The sequence below is a fragment of the Centroberyx gerrardi genome, chromosome 9 (genome assembly GCF_048128805.1).
Source record: "Centroberyx gerrardi isolate f3 chromosome 9, fCenGer3.hap1.cur.20231027, whole genome shotgun sequence".
NCBI lineage: Eukaryota > Metazoa > Chordata > Actinopteri > Beryciformes > Berycidae > Centroberyx > Centroberyx gerrardi.
The window spans coordinates 21992802-22016718 of NC_136005.1; the positions used below are offsets into that span (position 1 = coordinate 21992802).

Consider the following 23917-nt stretch of genomic DNA (forward strand, 5'->3'; position numbering starts at 1 on the left):
TTTATTTTCTGTGGTGTAGAATGGTAAGCATGTGTAGTTCATACAACATAGTAAAATGTTTTCACAATTACGCAGGTCACAGAAAAAGAATAGTACTTAAGCTAAAAGCTCATATGTTATTCTAGGAAAACTAGAAACCAAGACTCGAATATGTGATGTGCTTGACACACTGAATAGCAGGCTGACTATGTGGATTTATATTGTTAACTGAACATTTACATCCAGGAGAGCTTCATCTCTTAGTATGCACACTCCATAGACGTATACATCAATGTCATTTCACAAATATAGGGGTGGTACAAACTCTTCTCTTTTGTCTTTGGCTATGGGAGACAGGAACAAAATGTTCACTAATTCAGACCAAACTGTCAGCTTGTAGGAAGGAGACATGGCATTCCCCTTTAAGGAGGCTTTACAAGGACTATATCTGAAAGCCATTCTGTAAAGCAATACTAAGAGAATTCAGTTGAAAGACTGTACTGTATACAAGAACCTTAAAATAGCAAATTCTCCCCAACTCGGCACAATAATGGTCGAGTTAATAAATAAGTGAAAGCTTCAGGGGAGAGTGCAAGTACAGGAGAGCTACAAAGAAATTAAATAAAAGCCACAAGCCAGGTGAGAGCATGCCCTCCCCCTCCTCATCCTCTTCCTCTTCCTCTCCCTGCCGAACACACAACTTTTGGAAGGAAGCGGTGGGTGATTTTTCTCTCTCTCATTACCATCTAATGAACAGATTTCTCAGTCATTAGGTGCTGCAGTTAGCCCTTTCCAGCTCATTTAGTAAATGAGAGCAAAGCACCAAATGCATGAGTTATGACCAAGAGAATGGCCATGGCACCAGTGATATAGTTGCAAAAACACACACATTTGTCTGAAACCTCACTTTGTCTGTGCTCCAGTCCTCATTATTCAGCAGTCTGATTCCATGTGAGTCTGTGCCAACCATTGCTTTCATGTCACCTGGTGGCCAAATCCTGAACTACACCCCTTTGATTATTTTTGCTCCACCATCATTTTTGTCATGAAAAGTGAGCCTTTTGTCGGGGACACACACACACACACACACACACACACACACACACATAGGCAAGCATGCGTGTGCACACATTTTATTTACTCAAATAGTTGTGTGGATGAGATTACTCGTCTGGATACATATGGGTCCAATGTGTTTTCTGCATATGAGCGATGGAGTCTGACTCCTCATTATACTCAGCAGAGCTCATGATGGATCCAGCTGCAGTCTACACACACACACACACACACACACTTCCTTCTCAAGGCCTTGTCAGACTGGCACACTGCCCTCCTGGCTTTTGAACCTACTTTGTCCATGTAAACACTGTCAAGAGGTCTACAGAGACAGAGACAGAGACAGAGACAGAGTGAGTAAGAGGCCGACATACAGAGAGTAGAAACTCACACAGACAGAGAAAATGAAAGAGAGAGAGAGAGAGAGTGAAAAGGAGAGAGTAGTTACCATTATTTAATGATAGTCTTGAGTTCAGGTATTCACAATGCACTCCAAGCTCCAATTACTTAGGTCAGTAGCTGGCTCCAGTGCAAGAAGTGAACATGTGGTTGTGGTGTGTGTGTGTGTGTGTGTGTGTGTGTGTGTGTGTGTGTCTGCACGCACACGAGTACACTCGAGTATTAATTTGCGTGTCCTTGCATGCACAGAATGATGTGTGCTGTGTGGGTATAGATGTGTTGATGAGTGAGATTACTCTTTTATGAACATTTGTACCTCTAACTTTTCGGGAAAATAATCAGCCATCTCCTCGGATTGCTATGCTGTTTGTTTGAAGCTGTCATAATTGTGTTTGACATGCTGGCCCAAGTCAGGCCATTTCAGCTGACTGTTAATATTACCTCATTCCTGCACCCAGGGGTGATGTAGTGATGAAGACCTCCATCTCTGGAAACACACACCAGCTATCCTGGCTTGGCACTGAATTCCAACACGTTTCACCCTCTCTGTCTCCCTCCCAGCCTTACTGAACCGTGCAATTTGGTGAACGCTTTTATCTGAAGCACCTTACAGTACCATGAGTGCTTACATTTATAGTATTGGTGGCCCCAAAGGGAATCCAACCCCTAACCTTAGCAGTATTAGTGCCATGCTCCACCCTTTCACCTATACAGGACCTGTTGTTTGGTTACTGATCGATTCTTCTGTTCCTGTAGAAACTGCGGCGATCTCACTGGCTGAGGGGTTTGGCGGTGAAACGGCACCAAACCGGAAATGCATCACATTCCATCCAAACACACACTGTCATCTCATGTAGATAACAATGTCACAGTCCTATAGAATGAATCACATCCATGCATATTGTTTACTATAATACTGTATTGTTTTGTACTCATTTTTGTGTCCAAGACAAATTTCTAAAATAACCCTTAGATATAGTGGATACGAATCCTTTCTCTATAGAACCGCTGCATTTTTCTCTCTCTTTCTGACTCTCTCTTTGTCTTTTTCTTTCACTTTGTTTCTTCCTTTCAACCCCCCCTCCCACTCTCATCATTCCTGCTGTCTCCATAGATTTAATATCTAAGCAGGGCAGACTGCCTGCCTTCTTTAAAAGAAAAAGATCCTCCATAGCACAATGCTCCAACAACACATATAATGAGCGGACAGGGGAAAATAAAGATGAAGAAGAGCTCTTTCTCAGGGGAAGTGAGGCGTCAGCAAGATTTCATGAGGCCCATTCAGACTGATGAGTAAAAGGAAAAGGAAAACAGAGAGTCCCAGAGATAGAAAACTGAAGAACCGAGGAATGGATCATCCAAGTAAAAGACTTGGCTGATGTTTAGTGCTGGTAGTAATGTATTATCATGGCATTGTTGCCTTATTGATACAGATTGAACTCAGTTTTTCACTCAAGCCAAGTTGGTCTCTGCCATGGAAACACAGAGTTGTAATTATAGCAGATCAGAACAGACAAAGTTCGGAAACTGCTAAGTCAGGGCTTTCTGTGACTGCTTGCTGGCTGAACTTAAAGCTCGGTTTAGTTATCATCCTATATGTGAGCAGACTTGGTGTCCTGCCTGTATGCACTGAATTCCTCTGTGTTTTCCCATGCATATGCAGCTGAGCGTGAACAGAGCCTGGATACGATGAAAACCCCTTTTTAGAAGTCGAGATAGTAAATTCAGAAGACCACACTTATCAAAAAAAAAAGTCAATATGATGGTTTATGATGATAAAAAAAAACGGATCTTACATAAAAAGCCATTTCTCTGTGTATGTTAATCACGGGTCGTCATTAATTCTACAACATGAGTCTTGGTAATCTAACATTGAGCATGTCCACACATATGCGCACATTATAATGCCAAATTTATTCAAACCTGGCTCTTTTATACATAAATGCTGCCAAGACTCGTTGCTCAGAATTTATAAGTACAGATACAGCAATTCCCCCTCTGGAAAAGTACTTCAATGGCTAATTAAAGCCAAAACAGTGTGTGTGTGTGTGTGTGTGTGTGTGTGTGTGTGTGTGTGCGCGTGTGTGCATGTGTCTTCTAATGGCAGGATGCGATTACTGGAACTCGAATAACAAAGAAATAGAGCCATGTCAGAGTTGGCTATCTCAAAAATATATTTCACTGATGACTCACTCCCACTAATCAGGTATTAGGTTAAACGCCATTGTTAAATAAAGACAATACAAACATTTCCTGCTGGCGTGTATCCCATCAGGCGTCTGCCACTTACACTAAATGGATAATTGAGAAAAAAATAAACTGTGGGGTCCACTTGCTGTAGGCCAACTAGCTCTAGAAGTTAGTGTGGGAGTGAGAGCTTGCCCTTCAGTTTGCTCTGTATGTGTGTGTGTGTGTGTGAATGAGAGAGAGAGAGAGAGAGAGAGAGAGAGAGAGAGAGAGAGCTGGAGGGAGAGCGCACGCATAGCCACCAGTGGGGAAAATTGAAGGCAGATTTTCCACGGCAGGCGTCGGCTCCAAATTGCTCGTTTTGGACGGGGAATTTGCTCTGGCACGAGATGTGACAATGATATTCATTTCAGAGCTTGCCCCCATTTATACCGAGCGCGCACACAAACCCCAGCTGAACCAAAACTATTACAGAAAACTCAAACTGCCTTCAAAGGAGAAAAAGAAACATTCCTCATAGCCTCAAGTTTAGGCACTGATCAAAAGGCACACGCATAGACTATATCCCACTCACTCTCTCTCTCTCTTTCTCTCACACACACACACACACACACACACACACACACATGTTCATGCCCAGAGCTGTACTATGTGCCTACCTACAGTCGATTTGATCCAACCCCAGTGTCATGTTTCCCCAAATAATCATCTCCAACTGGCCAGTATGGAGCCGATTAGAGATACTCCACTACAGATGACTGACCGGGTTTCCTCCTCTGGCCTGAGTTAACAGAGCACTGGAACATGGGCCGTGTGATGCGAAAGCCATCTGAGATAGGGACGCACTAACAGAGTTTGAAAGCAGCATCAATTTAATAACAGCAATGCACATTACAGAGCTCCCTTACTGGAGCGCACCAGATTAGCAGAGAAACTGGAAACACTTATTTGGTGTCTGCGATTTGCATCATAATCCTTTAGCTGCACATCGCGCTTTAGGAAGATGTCAGAACTGTTTTCTTGGCCAGGTCTCCCTGGACAAAGATATCTGTGATTTCCGTGGGACTAACCCACTTAAATAATTGTTACATGGATAAAATACAAACAATGTGTCCAATTGTTAGAATTGCATTTTATAAAATTTACAAACTAATAACTACTATGATAAATATTATGTATTATTAGTATTAAGTATTATAAGTTATAAGATAAGATATAAGAGTATTTAGAATACTTTAGAAGCCTTTCTTATTAATCACTAACTCAGGCTTTCTTGACAGTTTTAGAGTCGGCCTATTTCCTTAATCACCTCAAGCAAAGGTCAAACCATTTTTCTCAAAATCAAACACAAACTTTTTAATATATTTCCCTGAAGGTGGACACCCACCACAAGATTTAAACAAGACTACATAAATTTACTGTAGGAGGTCAAAATTATAGTTTGTCTTAGTGGGTGTCTTGCAGCACCTGAAAAAGAAATCACTGGCACAGTAATGTTGGGATTAATTAGTTGTCAAGTAATCTCCTGAGTGCCTCCACAAAACCATTTCTCTCCAAGTCAAAAGCAAGTCCTTCTAAACAGTTGTAACTCATTCCCTTGCTGGTCACTGGCCTCTCCTGACCTGCCACAGCTGAGCTGTGTGGACAGCCAGCGCCCAGCAGAGGGAGTAAGACCGTTGATAATCTGAGGAAGAGTCTGTGTAAAGGTGACGCATGGACAGTAAAGATGGGCAGTGTTGCCCACTGCAGTGAAGGAGATGGTGAATGAAACAAAATCATTGTGATATTTGAGGAGCAAAAATCCGATTATAAAAATTATGCAGGTCAAAGTTTGTAGCAAATTGTTTCCTATTTACACTTTCTTCAAGGATTACCTGGGTATCAAAGCCTTGAAAGACATGAGCTGTTGGTGCATTACCTGAGCTTGAGTCCATTGGTTGGTCAGTTAGTTGGATTTGACTTCAACTTTCTTGCCTTCAAAGTGGGCTGAGGGAGCCAGGGGTTTTGACAGTATATCCTGCACTCAGCACCAGTTGACAAGTACGTACAAGACATTTTAGGAACTAAGCTAGAGCTGTGATCAACGCAGTGGGCGCTCAGGAAGCATTGCTTATGATCTGACAGTCTGATAGCGCCGTATTTTAAAGTGCGGTTCATGAAAGAGACCATTTTAAGTGTCGCAAGAATGATCAACAAAGTAAACACTGTTAAAGGGCAAGTGAGTACAAAACCCAAACACATTATTACTGATGCAAGGGGCCATTATGCATAGAGCTAAACTGGAGGAATAAACTTGTAATATACTCTGTGGTCAGTTCAAAGCACTGCTTATTACAGCTACTTGCTCTGTCCCCTTGAGCTCCTCTTGAGACCTCTTGCATATTTCCCAGGTCATACACATGTGTTCCACTGCAAGAGGCCAAACTTCTTGTAAGAGATCTCTTCTTGTAAAAACCTCCTCCAAAAGCAAATACTTAAAATAGTTCATGTGCCATAAGGGAACATGCATTGCGAGCATGGGGAAATCTGACGATGATTATATGGTGACGATGTCTTGGAACACACATCATGTCAGTTACCATAATTGTTGTTTTGGTTGTTGCCCTGGTGGACCTAAGCAGGGCCAAGGAAATTAAAATGCTAATTCATCCAGCACCAGCAAGGCCACAACAGTCATTTAGCCAAGCCCAAATGTTTATCACACCATAATTAACTTCCTCCAAGACGAGACAAAAACTATCTTTGTTACTGTGTTACATGCAACATAGAAAGTTATGTGACATTTAGGCTTGCACCGACTTCCAGCCTTTCTGCCTCTCTGCGAAACTTCGGTCATTTTGAGTAAAATGTTCCAGAATCAAATCGAAATAGGGAAACAGAGCTTACGTGATTGAATAGGAATGGCCAGCATCCATCAAAATGCCGAACTACCATTCACCCCATTGCTGCTGTCAAGAGAAAACAATTTAACTCCAATTTTGGTGTGTTTAATATTTTGTTTTTTCTCCAAAATCAGTAAGGTTTGCACGGCCCTTTAGGTTCTAAGAGTGTTCGATGACGTTAGGGCCCAAAATACATGTACAGCTTTTTTTATGGGTAAAAGCAGTTTTTCTCAGTTCCTTAAAAACGGACTCTTTGGCGATGCAAGTACAGTACATATGGTCATCAATGTTAACCTTGAGATGGCAGCATGAAGTTAATTATGTTTCCTTTACAATCCAACAGAGGGTGTATTCTAGGCTGCATCTGTGTTTATGAAAGTGTGTAATAATAGTGACTTAATCACACAAACAGTGCAACCTCTCAGTCAACTTGACTTTGCGTGGAAACTCCACATCTCGGGACATTCTTTTGGTTGTTCACCCAAACCACACACTGTTAACAGCTGTGCAGTATTTCACTCAGACTGCTCTGCTCAGAGATTTTTTGCGCTAAGCTCTTTCCAAAACCACTCATTAATAAAGTATTTGTGATCATGTGGCACTGACAGCGGGACAAAGAATACTGCCGTGGGACAGCGAACAGGCGAGAGAAGGGAGGGGCAGAAACCAAAGGAGAAGGGTGAAAAGCAAAAGCTGGGGGAAAAAAAAAGAGAGAGCGAAAAAAAAACCAAAGACAAAACGGATAAAAGACAGAAAAAAGGTGGATGTTTTAGGAGAAGGGTTAAGAAATGCTCTCTCTCTTTCCCGCTCTCTTACACATACACACACTGCACGCAGACTCCCCACCCCTCCCTCTCTCTTACTGTCTCCTCTGTAATGAGCTCCAGATGTGCTGCTGAGGGGGGCGGGGGGGTGTGTGTGGGGGGGGGGGGGGGGGTGTGGGGGGGAGCTGCCTTGTATGTCATGTGCTCAGGCGGAGAGAGAGACGCTGTCCGAGGGGACGCTGTCAGCCCTGATGGAGTGGCCAGGGCCTGGGGCGAAAAAGGGGTGGAGGATGGGTGGAGGAGGGTGAAGAGGGTGGGGGGTGTGTGTGTGTGTGGGGGGGGTGGGGGGTTGGAGGGCGTAGGGCGGGGGGGGGGGGGGGGGTCAAAGAGATCTCCACATCTGGAATCACTTCAGGTCAGGCCCAGGCCCTGGCCGTGAAAGGTGAGCCCGGGCGCCTGGCAGGGGAGAGAGGGACAGGGGTCTGACACTGGGCATACCACAGTCAGGGATCAGCGATCAGGAAAACAAAGCAACAGCAGAAAATAAAACAGGGCTGAAAAGTGGGGGAAACGGGAATCTCCCCTTTTTTAATGTGGCATAGACGTCGGAAAAACCTGAAAAGTCACATCCCTGAATAGTGTCCTGCTACTGCAGCGCTTTCTCTATATCGGCCTCACTCCCATGCTGACCCGCTAACTAACACCGAGGCTAACCTTGCCCCAGGATACACTACCCAAGAACTTAGAGAAGCTATACCAGCAGAGAATGAGTTTCTACATGAAAACTCCCATCGAGCAATTTCACTTAAAGTCCTACAAAAAAAACTAAGCAGCACCACACCGGACAATACGACTGCAATTTCAAACAACCCCAGTTTTACGGCAGGGTGTGCAGTGCGAGGACTGTGTCAACATGTGTTTGTTGACGGCAGGTTATGAGGGGCCACGGAGAAGAAACACCTTGTATGACAGCCGCGGAGTTAAACGAGGCCCAGGGGCCCTCCATATTAAGGAGAGGATTTCCCTGCTCATAAATATCTTGTTTTTAAGATGGAAATTTCAGGTTGTGGTAATCAGGAGAAAAACGCAGCGCGGGAACAGCTTGGGGTTTCCAGAGTTGCTTTCTCTGAAGGAGAATCTGTCCTCGAGTTGTAAATCTCTCTTTTATGGTGCTTGCACAACTTCCAAGATCATTTTGCTTTCCAAACGGTCTGAACTATAAACTTACTTTTTTATATAGTTTTTCAAATATAATTTAATGTCAAGATGGACTGCATTGCAGCAATCGCATATTTTTGTTATGATGATTTACATATCTTCCAACAGTAAAGATTCACTCGAAGCTGAGAGTTTGCATGAGGACACAATCATACCTATGAACCCTTCCATTCACTTCATTGTTCTGTGATAAAATTATATATTTTAGGCTTTGATTGATCTTTCTAAAAAATGGAAAATATTCCAAAACTGTGAAAATAGATCTATTTGCCCTCATGTGTAAGATGCCATTTGTCATCTTATACTTGATTGATCTTATCAACCTTGTGAATTGGACACCGTGGCATTGCATTGCTTGAAATGCATTTTATTAATATACAAGTTTTTCTGTTACAAATAAAGGATATCATAGGAAATTAAGAGAATCTACTGGTTTTGGATTCAGAAATACATTAGCCTTTCCTGTATACTGGACTATTACATGAATCAAAATGCGTTGAAAATGTTTGCTTGTCAGTGGTATAACATGGAAAGAAATGTGAAACACAAAACTATCTTTTAAAAAAATGCATAAATGTTATTAACCCCCACTTTACATGGATGAGGAAGTCCTTGTTGTTGTTTTGGTTGTTGTTGATTAAAAAGAGTTGTTGATCCCAGTTTTGGTGTTCTAACTCTATCCAGCACCACAGCCAATGGGAGAAAGGGAATTCCAAGTAGTCCATACATGAGTCTCTCAGACAAGGCACGGCGGTCTTTAACGTAAACTCTTGATAGGGCACTGACTGAGTCAAGGGTATGAGAACAAGCTCTCCGGTAAAAGGCTTTGAGAAACTCGCCCTCCTTTTCAGTCCGTATCACAATCAAAATGTAAAACTACTCAGCTATTCGGCTACGGCATCCAACCTAGATGTCTTTTGTACACACAAGAGTTCAGCGACGCTCAGGAGAAAAAAGGCGGCTTGGAAAAAGCCTTCCATCACTCGGTGTCCAACATCAAACGTTAAGGGGCACTTTGCATATAAAGGAAGTGTGTGCCATGGCTAGCGAGGCTGCTCCAGACAGGAGAGGAGGCTTCGCGATCGGATCCCGTGGTAGGTGGCAGGGGCGTGTGGGACGATGATCATCCCGGAGACAGTGTGTGTCTGCGGGGGTCCAGCAGTGGAGAGGGTCCCCTCCCCTCCTGCGCGAGCCCCAGCCCCTCCGTTCAGAGCCTCTCTCTCCCCCCGCTGCCCCCTCAGTTGACCGTGGGCACCTGGTTCAAGCTGTACTCCTTGGCTTTGAGCCGCAGGTTGGCGATGCTGTTGGCCATGTTCATTCCCTGGGATGTATTGGTGTTGGAGCAGGTGGGCGGGTAAGTGGCCATGGCGCTGAGAGACAAGAGAATGGCAAAGAGGGAAAAGGTTAGCTCACCTGTAACTGTCACCAAGCCGAAGCTCTGCATGAGCTGCAGCTGTGGAAATATGAACAGGAGAAGGCAGGTATTCATTCATCAATGTGCAAAGATGGATTTTAATTCAGTTTGACTTTAAGACACTCATAACGCAAAAATTCTTCACACAAAAAAGTACTAAATGTAGTAAAGTGAAAGCGTACTTGTTTTCTGAGGGCAGCATTTTCTGTGGCACTCGCATTGGCCCTCCCTCCGGCATTGGATACCAGCTTAAGAATAATATACAGTGAATAGCAGTGTAAGTGTTAGCACCACATTAGTGTGTTCCAGATAGCATTATTTCTGGTTAAGAGATTTCCCACTGCATAGCACCCAGCCAAAGCACTCACTGAGGTTCAACTGGAAGCTTTTGACCGCGGCCGCAGGGTCCGACATTTTATACTCAGTTTCATAAGGGAGGATTACTGTAAATCATGACCAATGTAACCAGAGTCACAAAAAATGTTGCCCAGTAGAGCCTGCGTCTCTCTAGTGTTCATTATCTGGTATAGTATAGCAGAGAGGGTCACGGGGGTCAACAGTGGATTTAATACGGTTTGTTTTCACATTATCACCTCGTCAGGAGGGTCACAGGATCCCGCCCCACCCCTCCCATGCTGACAGAGCGAAGCAAGGGGGGAAAAGGCAAGAAAAAGGCTTGTTTTGATAAAACGCAATTGGTCTGGGGTTAGATATGCGCAGTCCTTTACAAGCCATGCCCATCATTTATGCAATACAGTTATAGAAAAACTGATCCGTCCCAGAGGCGACTACGGCAAGAAGCGAACATCAAAGTATGCGATTAGCTGGAGAGACAGGAAAGGAAGAAAGTATCCGCTACACTCTAACAAACACAGCCATGCTTCTCCGAGCATACACTTCAAATATACATCGGACTCTAAACCAACTGGACTGCAGCTTATCAAAACCAAGGTCAGATGCAGTGACAGTTTCATTGAATCCAGGTGGATCAGAGCGCGATAAAGACGGGGTTAGAGGGAATATGAGGAGTTCTGCACAGGTAGGAGAGGAGGAGGACAGATGTGTGGAGAGGAAATGAAACAATAACAGCGAGCCCTGCCAGGGTCAGCGCTGGTAAAGGTGGGGCGTGTATGTGGGCCTTTGTGTGTGTGTGTGTGTGTGTGTGTGTGTATCAGGGGTTGAGGTTAGGGGGTGATGTTACGGTGGGGTTAAAGTGCGGTTATTGTGGTGTCAGCATATGCACAAAAACCTCCTGGGCTTTTTCAATTTCAGACAGTTATGATATTCTGTGGCAGAAAGCAAGGAAAATTGACACGGGAACAAGAGGCAGACAGAGACAGTGGAGGCCATCAAATATCACATATCTCTCCCTGCTATATCTAGCCTACATTCGGCTTGGCGGTGAAGAAGCAGCGCAGCAAGCATATAAAAAAGGAGAGGGCGTGTAATTAAAAATGTCAGTGGGGATGAGAGGTAGGAAGATAGGCATACCATAGTGATGAGAGGGGACTCTACCTGTACGGAGCGGCACTGCCCCAGGATAGGTAGTCATTTGGGCGGGGGGCGGGACGCGGTACGATGGGCTGCTCCACTGCCGTCACGTCGCCTGAGTAGGATTTGAGGAGCGAGGCGTTTTTGCTGGCCAGCATGGCGCGCTCGTTCCGGCGGAACTTAGCTCTTCTATTCTGAAACCAAACCTGGAGGATAAAAACAAAAAAATAGAGAAAACAGAGCATGAATATTGTCGCATGATAAAGAACCAGAGAAACAAAAAACAAAATGTAATTATAATGCTTGTCAATCATTAAATTATTTTGTAAGATTTAGTCAATCCTTAATTTATCTAATACATTTTACATATAGACCAATTTTACCTATAGAATGGTGGAGAATTGCTTTTCACTTCTTGTTCAAAATTCATAGGCTGCAAATTCATAAATTCATAGGCTGTTTGGATTTTAAATTGCGCTCCTGAATTAAAGAAACGTCTTTCTCTGAAACATCCTGTACGGGTATCTCTTGTCCCAGTAGAGGACTGTAACTGTCTGGTGGCTTTAATACATGTGTACATATGCGTGAACACACATGAACACACACACTCTCACAAACACACACACACGTCCTTTATCTACGCAACACTCCACCATCCACCACTCATCAGTACAAACAGCAAACCCCCCTCCCTCTTTCCTTTCGCCCCCAAAACACACACACAAACTCTCTCCTCCTGCTAAACGGATGATGAGATGACTGGGGGTGCTAATGTTGTTCCTCGCTGTGAAATCAAATCCATTATTAAATGCTCTGGGCGCACGGGGGCTCAGGGAGGCACAGTGTCCGGTTACGCACAGCCTCAGGAATGAGCCCAAAGTCTCTTTTATCAAAGGATTTCTGCATCGCTCTCTGGTACACATTAATCACAGATGTGCTGCCTTTCTCTCTCTCTCTCTCTCTCTCTCTCTCTCTCTCTCCCTCTCTCTCCTTCTCGCTCCCCATCACTATTTCCTCTTTCCCTCTCACTCTCCCTACAGTAAAAATATTCTCAGTGTGGCCTATGGTGAAAGGAGTCGTGAAATGTTAGATATATTCAATTTCATATGTCATACATGCGTCATTCTTATGATTGTTTAATAAGTGCAACAATGATCTACATGCGTTTTATTTTATTGAATTTTTTGAATGTACTACATTGAATATAAATGTTGCACTGCATTATTTTTAAGCTTGTACAACAGTCGATTTCACAAAAATAAATGATTGTGAAAATATCAATTGCGTCAAAATATAAAACCCATATCCTTGGTTATTTGGCTCAAATTTGGCTGTAACAGCATTCATTTAGCCAGTCAAAGAATCATTTTATGCTACTGTTTTACATGAAGTAATCCTCATATGTTGCACACTTGCATTTTTACCACCAATCTGAAAACCACTAACACATAATTACATCCACTTTCTGATCAAATCCAGTCCCTTAGTCAGGGTTTGCAAATTGTTTACAAACAATGGGCGATCAGAAATAATTTAAAAGATTGCGTAAATTTGATAAAAGCAATCTCCAATACTGAGGTGCTGTGCTGCGTGGTAGACAACATACGATGAAAACACACCGACTGGAGATCAATTCCTCTTCCTTGGTCTTTCTGTGAGTCGTCCTCCTGAATCCCTCTGAGACTGCATATTGCTTAAAATTAATTGTAAACATGCAAATAGGACCTCATCATTATTAGCCACTCATTACTATTATTAACTAAATCTATTAGCCTATAACAGCTAATACACTTAAAGATGTGGAAAAATTGCATGCCATGGTGGAAGAGTAGAATAGTGTGTTTGCCTGGAAAACACACCTTGTGTGACTGCATGTACTCCAATTAGTCTCATGCTATAAAGAGGAGCAGTGTAAAACTTTCACTAAACACCAAGTAACAGCCTGTCTCTGCTGCTCTCAAATAAAAGGTTAATGAATATTTTATAACACTTATTTTCAAAGTGAGGTCTGAGGACTCCAAGGAGTCCTTGAGGGTTTCCCAAGGGGTCCCAGAAAGATCAGGAACAATTTTATTTTATTTTATTTACCAGGCAATGCAATAAGATGATATATTTTCAAATCTATATTAGCAATGTACCCATCTGTTTTTGCGGCCCTGGGATGAAGGAGTTTAAAATCACCCGTTTTACAGTGTAATGCCCATGGGTCTCTACCTACTTAGCACTTTGCTTTTGCTTTGAGTTTTATGGTTCACTTTCAGATAAAAGGCTTTGTCACTGAGGTTGTACCTTCTGACAAAAAAGGTACTGCCCTAATAAATCAGAGGAAAACATTAAATCCTTAAAAACTTCAAGAAAAACAGCATTATTTGCAGGGTGATGACTATGCATTTTTGATGTTATAAAAAGGGTTTGAAAAGGGTTTTGTGGTTTGTAATATCATTAGAACTACGCAGGACTTTGACGACTGCGCAGATTTTCAATTCAGGTGGAATCAGAAGAAAAACATCAACTTGGAGGACCAAGGTTTGGGCTGGGTGCTGGGTCGGTCCGTACCTGCACTCTGGCCTCGGTGAGGTTGACTCTGCGGGCCAGGTCCTCTCTGACGAAGGCATCGGGGTAGTGTGTTCTCTCAAACACCCTCTCCAGAGCCTGGAGCTGGCTACTGTTGAAGGTGGTCCTGTTCCTGCGCTGCTTCCTCTTCTTCTTCTCCTCCGTGTTCATCTGCTCATCTACGGGGACAAGAAGAAGAAGGTGTAACATAAGCTTTATGTGTAACACAAGGCCGGATTGGAACCCAGTTTTCTCCCACATGTGAAACCAAACATCTAGCGCTTAATATCTCCCTGCCAGGGGCGATGTTTTGGCTTACAAAGTTACAGCTGCGGCCTCTCAGCTACACACACGCATACACATTTTCTTCACAGGGGGCGGACGACAGCAAAGGAAAGGTTTTATGTACGTACATCTGCAATTTTTGAAGCATTTCCGCATAGGCGCCATGTCAAAACACATCAAATTTTAATAATAAATAGAGCTGCGTGCATTCAAGCTGTGGGTGATGCAGGCTGTTCTCTGGAGCTGACGTCTCTACCGCCGTACTGGGGCTTTATTACATGCAGAATCTTTTTACAGACATTAGATAAAACCAACAGTTGCAATAGAAAAAGTGATAAATGTCAGGGAGTAAGCTGTGAGCTGGAAAAAAAATGAGACATTTACTTCTTGGTCATATGTTCATCTAAAAAATATGAATTTTAGCAACTCTACATAAATATATACAGATGGAATCATTTCACAATATAATCTTTTTATATTATATATATGTATATTATATATATGCCATTTTGGAGGGGGCTTACAGCCAAAGCACCTTACTGTACCATAAGTGTACTGTACACATTTTTAGCATGACTGACCCCAGTGGGAATCAGACTCCTAACTGGCAGTACTGGTGCCACGCTCTGCCCAGCGGCTTACACAAGACCACAAAATAACACTTTCTATTCACATGGAAAACGACGACTGAGCTCATGCATGTGCCTGCCTGTACGCAATAATTACACCCACAGACACACATACACAATACCATGTGCTCACACGCACATACACACACACGCAAATGCTCACATGCCTGTATGGAAACACACTCAGGCGCGCACAGATGCAGAAACACACTTCATTCCTATTCCTCAGTGTCTCACTCATGCTCCTACTGTCATCGAGTGCATGCACTGTGCACTGTGTTGTCCTCCCATGTGTCAACACAGGGTCTGTTTGTTGTCACCATGTTGCTTAATGAGAGAGAGGCCCTCCCTTCAGCCCCTGCTAGGGGTGTAGCTGAGGGTAAACCCACCTAAACTCATTTTACCCACTTTTTAAATTGCAGAATAGAGTTTATCCACCTTTAAAAACAGACATAAATCTTAAAGATGGAAGTGTATAATATACTTAATAGTAAGCAGTATTAAACTGACATAAGTTATATAAAGGTATGGTAATTTAAGGAGAAAAAACAAGTTTTTCTGAAAGTATAGGCCTAAGTCATTTTTGTTTCTATTGGTGATTGTTTGCCTTATGATGATCACCAGCAGCAGGTCACATTTTACCATGACATCACTGGTGCTCAAATACAGTCTTTCTCTAGGCTACTTTATCTCTCACTTGCTCTCCATGTTGCGCTGAGACCTAGAATCACTGCAAGCAGCCCCAAGACGGCCTTTCAGTTTCGAGAGTTATAAAGTCACTTTGGTGGATTTGACGGGTTTGAAAAAGAGGATGACAAGTAAAATGTTATTCTTGAAAAAATACTCAGTGCTTCCGCAATAAACTCTGGCTTTAAATACATATGCCAACAACACATGGCTAACCAGTGACCGCGCATATTTTCCCAAAAAGACATTTATAAGAAAGGAGAAAATCATCACGTATTTAGTCAGGCCTGCTGTCTATGATGACGTTGCATTCAGATGAAGCAACTACGGCCATAAAAAGATCACTTCCTTGAAGTTAGACTGGTTTGGTTGAACAGGAGGCTGGAGTCTTCCTTACTGTCAGTGACACGAAAGACTATGAAATCCCAAGACAAATGCGAAGCTTACATGGAGTCTAATATTTAAAATATGACTATAGGCCTAGTATGAATATTGGGACATTTAGGCTTTTCGATGGCACACCCTCACGGTGTTCAGTGTATCTAACTTACGATTTTATCTGCTGAAATATCAGCTCTACAGGCAATTTAGAATTGAGAAGCTGTCTGTTTAAAAATATTGAATTAGTTCACTTTAGGAGAAGTTTCGATATTTTAGGGGAAGTTTCAGAAGGCTATTTTAGGGGCAGCTGATAGGCCTGTAGGCTAAAGGCTGCCCCTGCAAGCAAGCCACGATGTTTTTGTTTTGTTTTTTAACACAATTCAATTATGGCATGATATATATCTTAAAGTATTACATAGGCTATACAAGTTTAAAGTTTTTATTTTAAAATATATTTAGAAATAATGGGCAATTTGAAAATATTAAATTGTGATAATACCGTACCTTTTCAATAATGTCAATATAGTGAAAATTCCAATTGTCTTGATTATGTGTTTTTATTTTTATTCTTCAAGTGTTTTCACTGCATTTTTTCCGTGGCAAGGATGCATAAATAAAATCAAAATGTCGGTGCAAAAGAGGAAAAAATCTCGTATTTATGTAAACGTTTCTTTTAATAGTATTGCAGTGACTGTGCAGCGGTTCAGCCATGGAAACCTTTTAATTAGGCCTGGGGTGAGATATAAAACTGCAAATCAAAGCCATTCCCATCCTCCAACTTCAAGTGTTGCCAGCACGTGTAATTAGGCTTACCTCATTACCAGCTATCAGTGAAAGTTTCAGATGGGCCTCGACTTCAAGTAGCGCTGAATGCTTTGTAAATGTTTCTGCCCAAAAATAACAAATTAATGTGAGAATTGGTTGATATTTGCTTAAAAAGGATATTCATTTTTCTAATTTATTTTGATACATAATTTCATTGATGTTTGAAAATAGTAAATTGTAAATAATTATATCCTTTAATTGTAGGTTAGTCGTAAAATAAAAATGCCCGAGGTTATTCACCAACTATTGCTTGCACGTTTCTGTCAGTAAATTGAGAAATGAAAGATGTTTGCATGACTAGGGGCCAACACTTGGCATGGGCTACTTTCTCCCGAGATCTTTCAGAAATCTGCTAATAAGCGTATATTGGACGGTTTCCTCGACATTATGCCATCAACTTTGAAAATTACTGTTTCTATTCATCTAACCGATCTGCCGCAACTTATTTGTTTGTTTAGAGCCGACCATAACAGAATGATTAATGGCCTTTGGTGGTGAAGTCCGCTCTTGACAAAGAGATCTAATGAGGTGTTGTTATTTGATTCCTTAATTGTTGGACCGAGGAGACACGGATAATTATGACAAATGATTATGCTTGAATATTCTGAAACTGTTTGACAAGCGAAAATAACCGTGAATTAACGACGTGACCTGGCCACTTCCTCTTGCATATTTCTCACCCCGGTCCGGTTTTTACCCGTAAAAATAACAATAACACTCATTAAAGCCTATAACGTTTCTGTCAACCTCTCCAAATGGCTCTTTGAATATAAGAGGAGGGAGCTGACGGGTTTATTTACTCTCTCAACGGTGCGCCTGAGTGGGCAAGCAGTGTTTTTTTGCTTTTACTGGGGTGTATCCAAGATTTACTTCCATGCACCCTATCGCACTTTTTGAAAAGAAAGTTCAAAGTAAGATTTTCCACATTTTCAGGCTGTCCCATCAGTGGACATTTCACTGGACAGTGTTGAGGTCATTTCACTAAACTCTTAGATAAAGCAAAGTCCTGGCATCTCATATCAACTGCCACCAAAACTTTGAAACCCTCATACATCGACCTAATTTCTGCGGACAAATGAAGCAGTGACTGATGACTGACAAGGATATTATTATTTGTCAGTGTCATAAATTATTAGACGTGGGTCACCAAACTATCTTGCACAGACGCATATAGCTAAGAGGGAACATTGGTGCTGAATGCTCCCTTGATGTGACTTATTTTTAAGAAGATATAGCTTCCAAATAAATTTCTGGCATCTCTTACTTGATCTTTGCCCTTCAATAAAGTGATCAAAACTACAAGATCAAATGTGGAGTCACTTAAGCAAGTGCCACATACCTTGCCATGCCCAATTGACGCCCGTAGCAGAGATTTATTACTGCAAGAGTTTGACTTGTAAGGTTGCTTCACTGACCATATCCACCAACATCGCCATACCTCACTGACATCAAAGTGTTAATGGTAAATTAATGGGCATTTTTAGGGGAGGCCGTCAGGAATGATGCATTGCCAAAACTCACTAAGGATTCCTTCCATGCGCGCTAGTTTCAACAGAGCTCCACTCTGCAGACGGAGACACGCCAGAGCATAATGAAAACAAATGAGTTTAGCTTTCACCCTGTCATTATAACTACATTTGTGTAAAATTTGCAGTATTTTTCAGAGTTCAAGCCTATTTTCCCTGATAACCATATGTGGTTTTCCACATAGGCCTACGCACACACCCCAAAAACAGACCAGCCTACACTGATGAATTATAAGTATGTTTTAAGCACAAGAATTAAACCCTGTTTTTGATCATTTTTGTGCAATAAAGTTTGCTCACGTTTTTCGTCCCAGGCAGAGTGCATGGCTCTAGTCGATCTGCTTTTCACTTACTCTCCTGCTGAGTTGTGTCGCTCCCGCTGGTCAGCCCCGGGGACTCCAGCATACTCCTCCCCGCCTCTCCGACGCTCTCGTCCGCCTGGGTCCCGACCATTTCCCCGGCCTCTTCCAGATCCAACAGGTGGCTGACCGAGAAGTTCTTTTTGGCTTGCAGGTTTTCCAGGTTAGACGTAATCGGACTCTCCAGGCGATTTGATATCGATGCTTGCCTGTCCATTACATGTGCATAGCTAGAAGTCATGACGCAAATAGGAAACAGTGGAAAAAACGGAGCGGTAATAATAATAAGCGAGCCAGATAGATCCTTGCATGCAGAACGCACGAACAGCGCCTCCAAAAGCAGCCGGAGAAAACCTCGGTTCTTCCAGGCAAAAAGCGGATCTGTTCACATCCAGATCTGCCGTGGCGGGTATAAACAAACTTCAGCAAAGTTTTCTCCTCGTCTGCTTTTCCCGATCAAAAACCTAGCCAATCCATCCAGCTGTGCGCGTCGACAACAACATAGATCACCAAAACAGCCTCGTCCTGTGCTGTGTGTGTGTGTGTGTGTGTGTGTTTTCAAGGAAGTCCTCTAAGAAGAGCTCGCTCTCTCTCTCTCTCTTTCTCTCTCTCTCTCTCTGCCCAACTTCTTCCCACTCTGGTTGAGTCACGGTCGCATCTGACTGACTTTAGCAGGAAGAGCTGCTGTTGCTGATGCCGACCAGATGCGCACAGCTCCGTGTGTGCGTAAAGCTTGCTCAGCGGCAGCTAGGCGCAGGGAGGCAGGACGTTACCGCCGCACCTCCAGGCTATAGCCCTTTTTGTTAGTGAGTCAGTCTCTCTCTCTCTCTCTCTCTCTCTCTCTCTCTCTCTCTCTCTCTCTCTCTCTCTCTCTCTCTCTCTCTCTCTCTCTCTCTCCCTCTCTCTCTCTCTCTCTGGCGCACGTTGGCAGGCTGCGGATCCACGCACCAGCAGAGGAGTAAATGAAACTTTGCGGCCCCTGGGAGGGCGGACACAGTCTAATAGGAGGCCCGTAATTACGTGGCAATGCCTTTATGCTGTGTCTGACGTTTCACAGGCCCCCACCGGCTGTCCCCCTCCTCCTCCCCTTTAGCAGAAACATCACCATCAGCACCATCAACACCCTGGTTACGGGTGTTTTTTCATCCCCTGGCAAACCGAATAGGCTAATGAATCTCAAGGAACCAGCAGCCAAGGGGAGATGTTATTATCACTTGTGTGTTGGTAAACCCATGAAGGCGATTTTGACTGTCCTGTGGTCTGCCACCAATTAAATCAACTGTCCCAAACACAATATATCCACAGATATAGTCTACACACAGTAGGCTGACATTTGTGTTAAGGCCTCAGATAGCCCATCTCAGAATAATCCTAAAAGGTAGCCTAATCTAAAATAATAAAGAGAAATAGGCCAACCTATCGTCAAAACCATATTGTTTCAGTGTTTTAAGTGCATGCTCCTTCATCGTGTGTATCGTTGTTAAGAGCTAATTGCTCTTTGGCAGTTGGTTAGGCGCGAGGCGAAGCGGAATCCTGGAGTGGCATGTAGGCCCTATTGCTTTTCTAAAACAACTTTGTAATGAACGAGAGCGCAAAACGCAAATGTTCAATAAATCTCATATTTTTATTCTGTGTTAATTAAATGATAATAGGCCTAAAAGGGTAGCTAATTATGCAATGTTACTCTCCCGCCAAACAATATAGTTCTTGCTAATTAACGTGGTTGCTATAGCGGCAGAAGCAGCGGTTGGAGTGGTGATTTGCGGTCAGAGCGCATTAATATTTAAATCAACTGTTCCAACACAGGTGTGCGTTTGTCCGGGATTTTGCAACGGCTTCGAACGAGGCTCGGCCAATCAGAGCGGAGGACCATCGGTACTATCCTGCTCCATGACATGACTTTAGTCTTTCGGTTTGGTAAATAAATGATAATCCCAATTCCTGTGCGCAAGCCTGCTGAGACTTGACGGGTGGTGGGTGGGGGTGGGGTTGGGGTGGCGGGGTGAAGGAATGAAGGGAGAGAGATGGGGTGGAGGGGTGATGGGTGGAGGGGTGATGGGGGGGGGGGTCCATGTGTTCAGATGGCAAGAGTAGACTCTCGGCTCCAAGCTGCCATAGACATCCCGTAGCTTCCAGCCCCCTGATCTGGGAAAAGAACACTTGATGCCATCAAAGGGACGCGGATTGAATCCAGATGTGCCTCTCTCGTTCTTTCCATGTATTTAATGAAGGCGCAGGGATAGAGTAGACTTTTTCATCATTAGTTTTCCCCCCAGATTCTCTTTTCCTGCCTACAAGTCCATTCCGGTGCCAGGGCAAAAAAGCCTCCCCGAGTCTCAGCCTCAAAGTCTTCTCCAGGCCCCCTATTCTTTGTGCAGACTTCGATGCGAAAAGTGGCCTATTTGCTCCGACTGCTGTATTTTGTCCGTGGCGAATGGAAACGTCAAAACATCTCCACATGGAAAGTGCCATCCTGCAGCTGACCTCACCTTTAGTAGAGAGCGGGTGTATCTCTCTGAGAACCGCCGTGTTTAGCAGGAGGGTAGAAATGTGCTTGGACCTAATAATCCGTATCAGAATGCGTGAGAGAGACTTTGGTTTACCTTTTATATATGCTATGTTTTAATTGAGAAAATGATTCATTACTTATATAGAAATGTATTTATATTTAGATAAATTGGAAGTCTTTTTGTCCGGTGATTTTATTTGGTCCATTAACAACACTTATTTCATTAGCACTTTTGCAATCCCTATGAAAAAGTGTTAATATAAAAAGTTTATAATCCTTGGTGTTACGCATGCAAACCATTAACCTTCATTTAAATGAATTAAATATTGTCACAAAAATATGGGACAATTTCTAAGTATAGGCCTCTATATAAATATGAGACTATGAGAATGACAACAGGCAGATGTGTTTCGCATTGACATTATGAAACGCAGGACACTTTTTTTTTTTTTTTATGTTTCAGAAGTTAACTTCACGGTTTAAGGCAAAAGCAACAGTGTGTGTTATCAACGTTTGAGATGAGAAACTGTGTGCTGTGAATACGACCGGGGGAAAGGAGTTACACTAGCACACAATCATGAGTGAGTTAAAGTGAACGTTAAAATTAAAGCCATTTCACTTAATTTAAGTGCCTGAAATATTGCCTATGAAATTGTGCAGTAAAGTCAGTGCTTTTTGATGTCCAGTCACCACAAATGATCAAAATAAGTGACATACATTTTTGTGAATAACAGCATCCATAATAAGTTCTGCCTTAAAACTGAGCACTAACTAAAAACATGCGCTCTTTTGAATGTTTTTAATGTTTTTAATGTTTTTATATTTTGCGGTAATTGAAGCACACAGCTTTTGCATTCAGGCTAAGGGAGACTGGGAGAGTAGGGAGAGTAATTCGTTTTGGTAAATTCCTCATTACTCCGGTTATTTCACCTATGAGACGTCAAAATGTGGCAACATTGTACTTCCACCTGTTCAAAACAAAACAGCATCCTTTCAGTCTCTACAATGCCGAAAAGGAAACGTATTGTCTCAAAGACAGATGAGACACCTCACTGAAATCCGCAGCGTCAGCTTAAGTGGAGTTATCTGTGACAACCAATCAAATGTGGAAACAAGGCTGCATATTGTTCATTCTTCAATATAATAATTACAAGCATAATTAAATTAATTATAGGCCACATAACACATAATGTGCTAATGTGAATGTTTTAAAAAAAAAATCAAACAACAGCACCTCAATCCACACACACATGTAAAGATGTAAAGAGAGAGCTAAAAGAGAAACACTGCATGGAACCAATCAACTGTTTCCATACCCAATAGCAAATTCTGCATGCTGTTCTAAGTATATTTGTGTGTGTGTGTGTGTGTGTGTGTGTGTGTGTGTGTGTGTGTGTGTGTGTGTAGCCTATATGTAGGCCTATATGTGTATTTGTATGTGTATGTATAAGTGTGTTTTTGTGTGCATTTGTATGTAGCCTAGGAGTATGTGTGTGTCTACAAGCATGATATAACCAATGATATAAAATATCAAGATATCTCTGAACCTTGTAACACACTGTATTTTACTGTTTGTCATGCTCGAAACTAAATAAAATAAATCTGATGCGCATTGATGGGCGCAAGTTATGACATACAGGCCTGAAGAATGCTACAACTGTCTGCGACCCTGGCAGCCATGCAGACTCTGGGCTCAGAATTAGCTTTGATAAAGTACATTACATAAATCATGAAAGACTGATCTGTAGCCCAATATGCTTGAAGGGCCTAACTGAAACACAGGCTGCACAAGCCAAAAACAGAACTTGTCATAAATTACTGTACTGTTTTAAAAATCGGGTTTGTGTGCAAAAAAAAAATGGCACTTGCTCACAGAACCATGAAGCTCCGCACTTCCACTCACGTCAGGACTAAATGCATGTACAGTGTTAATTAGTTGATCCATAGCTTAGCCCTCTCAAACTTGGAGAGACGGTGGGTGGCATTCAGTGGAGGGAAAAGCCACATAAACTCAGCCTACCCACCTTTACATAAATTATAACGGGAATTCAGTGAGGAGTATGAACTGGGTGTATTGTATGAGAATATCTTTTACAGAGAAAAACATAAATTCATGTTTTTTTATATAACCGATTTTGTTTACACTGGTGTTTTTTTGTCTTATGATAATCACTGACTGGAGGTTATAGTTCACCCATCTTTATATTCACCACCACATCACTGTGTTGCAGTGTTACACCCGTCCCCGTCCTCCCCCATGAAAGCAAAGCCAGCGGTTAGGTTTCTAATGAGAATCAGTGCGGGTGAATTAATTTCACACGGGCACTGCTTTGTAAACTCTCCGTGTTGTTTAATCAGGAGCAGATTGCTTTTTATGTCGGAACACCACCGCCCGTTTACAATTATAACGCTGCACTCCGCGCCGAGCACTGCAACAATAGAAACAATATCAGAAAATGAGTCATAAACCGTAGTGAAGAGGGGACAGAGTGGCACTCATAAAGCATCGACAATGTTAGACCATCAAACCATGGTTATACTAAGTGGAAACATTCTGCACGCTCAGGCAACCTTATTGCCTAACAGGCCAAATATCTATAAACTCTGCATTTCTACAGTTCAGATTATGAGGCTTGTTGTTTAGTGAAATAACCCACAATTGACTGTTCAGCCTTTGACAGACTGCACTGAAAGTTGTAATCAGCTCTCGGTCTGTGCGAAAGATTTGCAGCTCAGCAGTCGGACGATGAGAATTCCCCAGTCGCTGCAATCA

The 23917-nt window shown here is 42.6% G+C and overlaps 1 protein-coding gene across 4 annotated transcripts; it reads right to left on the bottom strand.

Annotated features, from left to right (window-relative positions):
• Positions 1–8877: 8877 nt before the first annotated feature.
• prrx1b (paired related homeobox 1b) lies at positions 8878–19229 on the bottom strand. 4 transcript variants are annotated; one of them, XM_071913453.2, is made up of 5 exons: positions 18630–19229; positions 13947–14122; positions 11415–11596; positions 10082–10147; positions 8878–9855 (listed from the first exon to the last, which is right to left on the bottom strand). In XM_071913453.2, exons 1-5 carry the CDS (start codon positions 18874–18876, stop codon positions 9723–9725), a joined length of 804 nt encoding a protein of 267 aa, XP_071769554.1. In that variant the 5' UTR covers positions 18877–19229; the 3' UTR covers positions 8878–9722. The 4 variants fall into 4 exon arrangements, 3 of the variants coding, with proteins under 3 accessions (XP_071769554.1, XP_071769555.1, XP_071769556.1); XR_011785162.2 differs by having other exon boundaries at positions 9810–9855; positions 11391–11596; positions 18630–19228; XM_071913454.2 differs by lacking the exon at positions 10082–10147.
• Positions 19230–23917: the final 4688 nt, after the last annotated feature.

Coding starts and splice junctions, on each gene's coding strand:
- prrx1b (XM_071913453.2), bottom strand. CDS start 18,876: ATGACTTCTAGCTATGCACATGTAATGGACAGGCAAGCATCGATATCA. Junction 14,123..18,629: donor CGACACAACTCAGCAGGAGA/GTAAGTGAAAAG, acceptor TTGTCCCCGTAG/ATGAGCAGATGAACACGGAG. Junction 11,597..13,946: donor TCACCGAGGCCAGAGTGCAG/GTACGGACCGAC, acceptor TTTATCCTCCAG/GTTTGGTTTCAGAATAGAAG.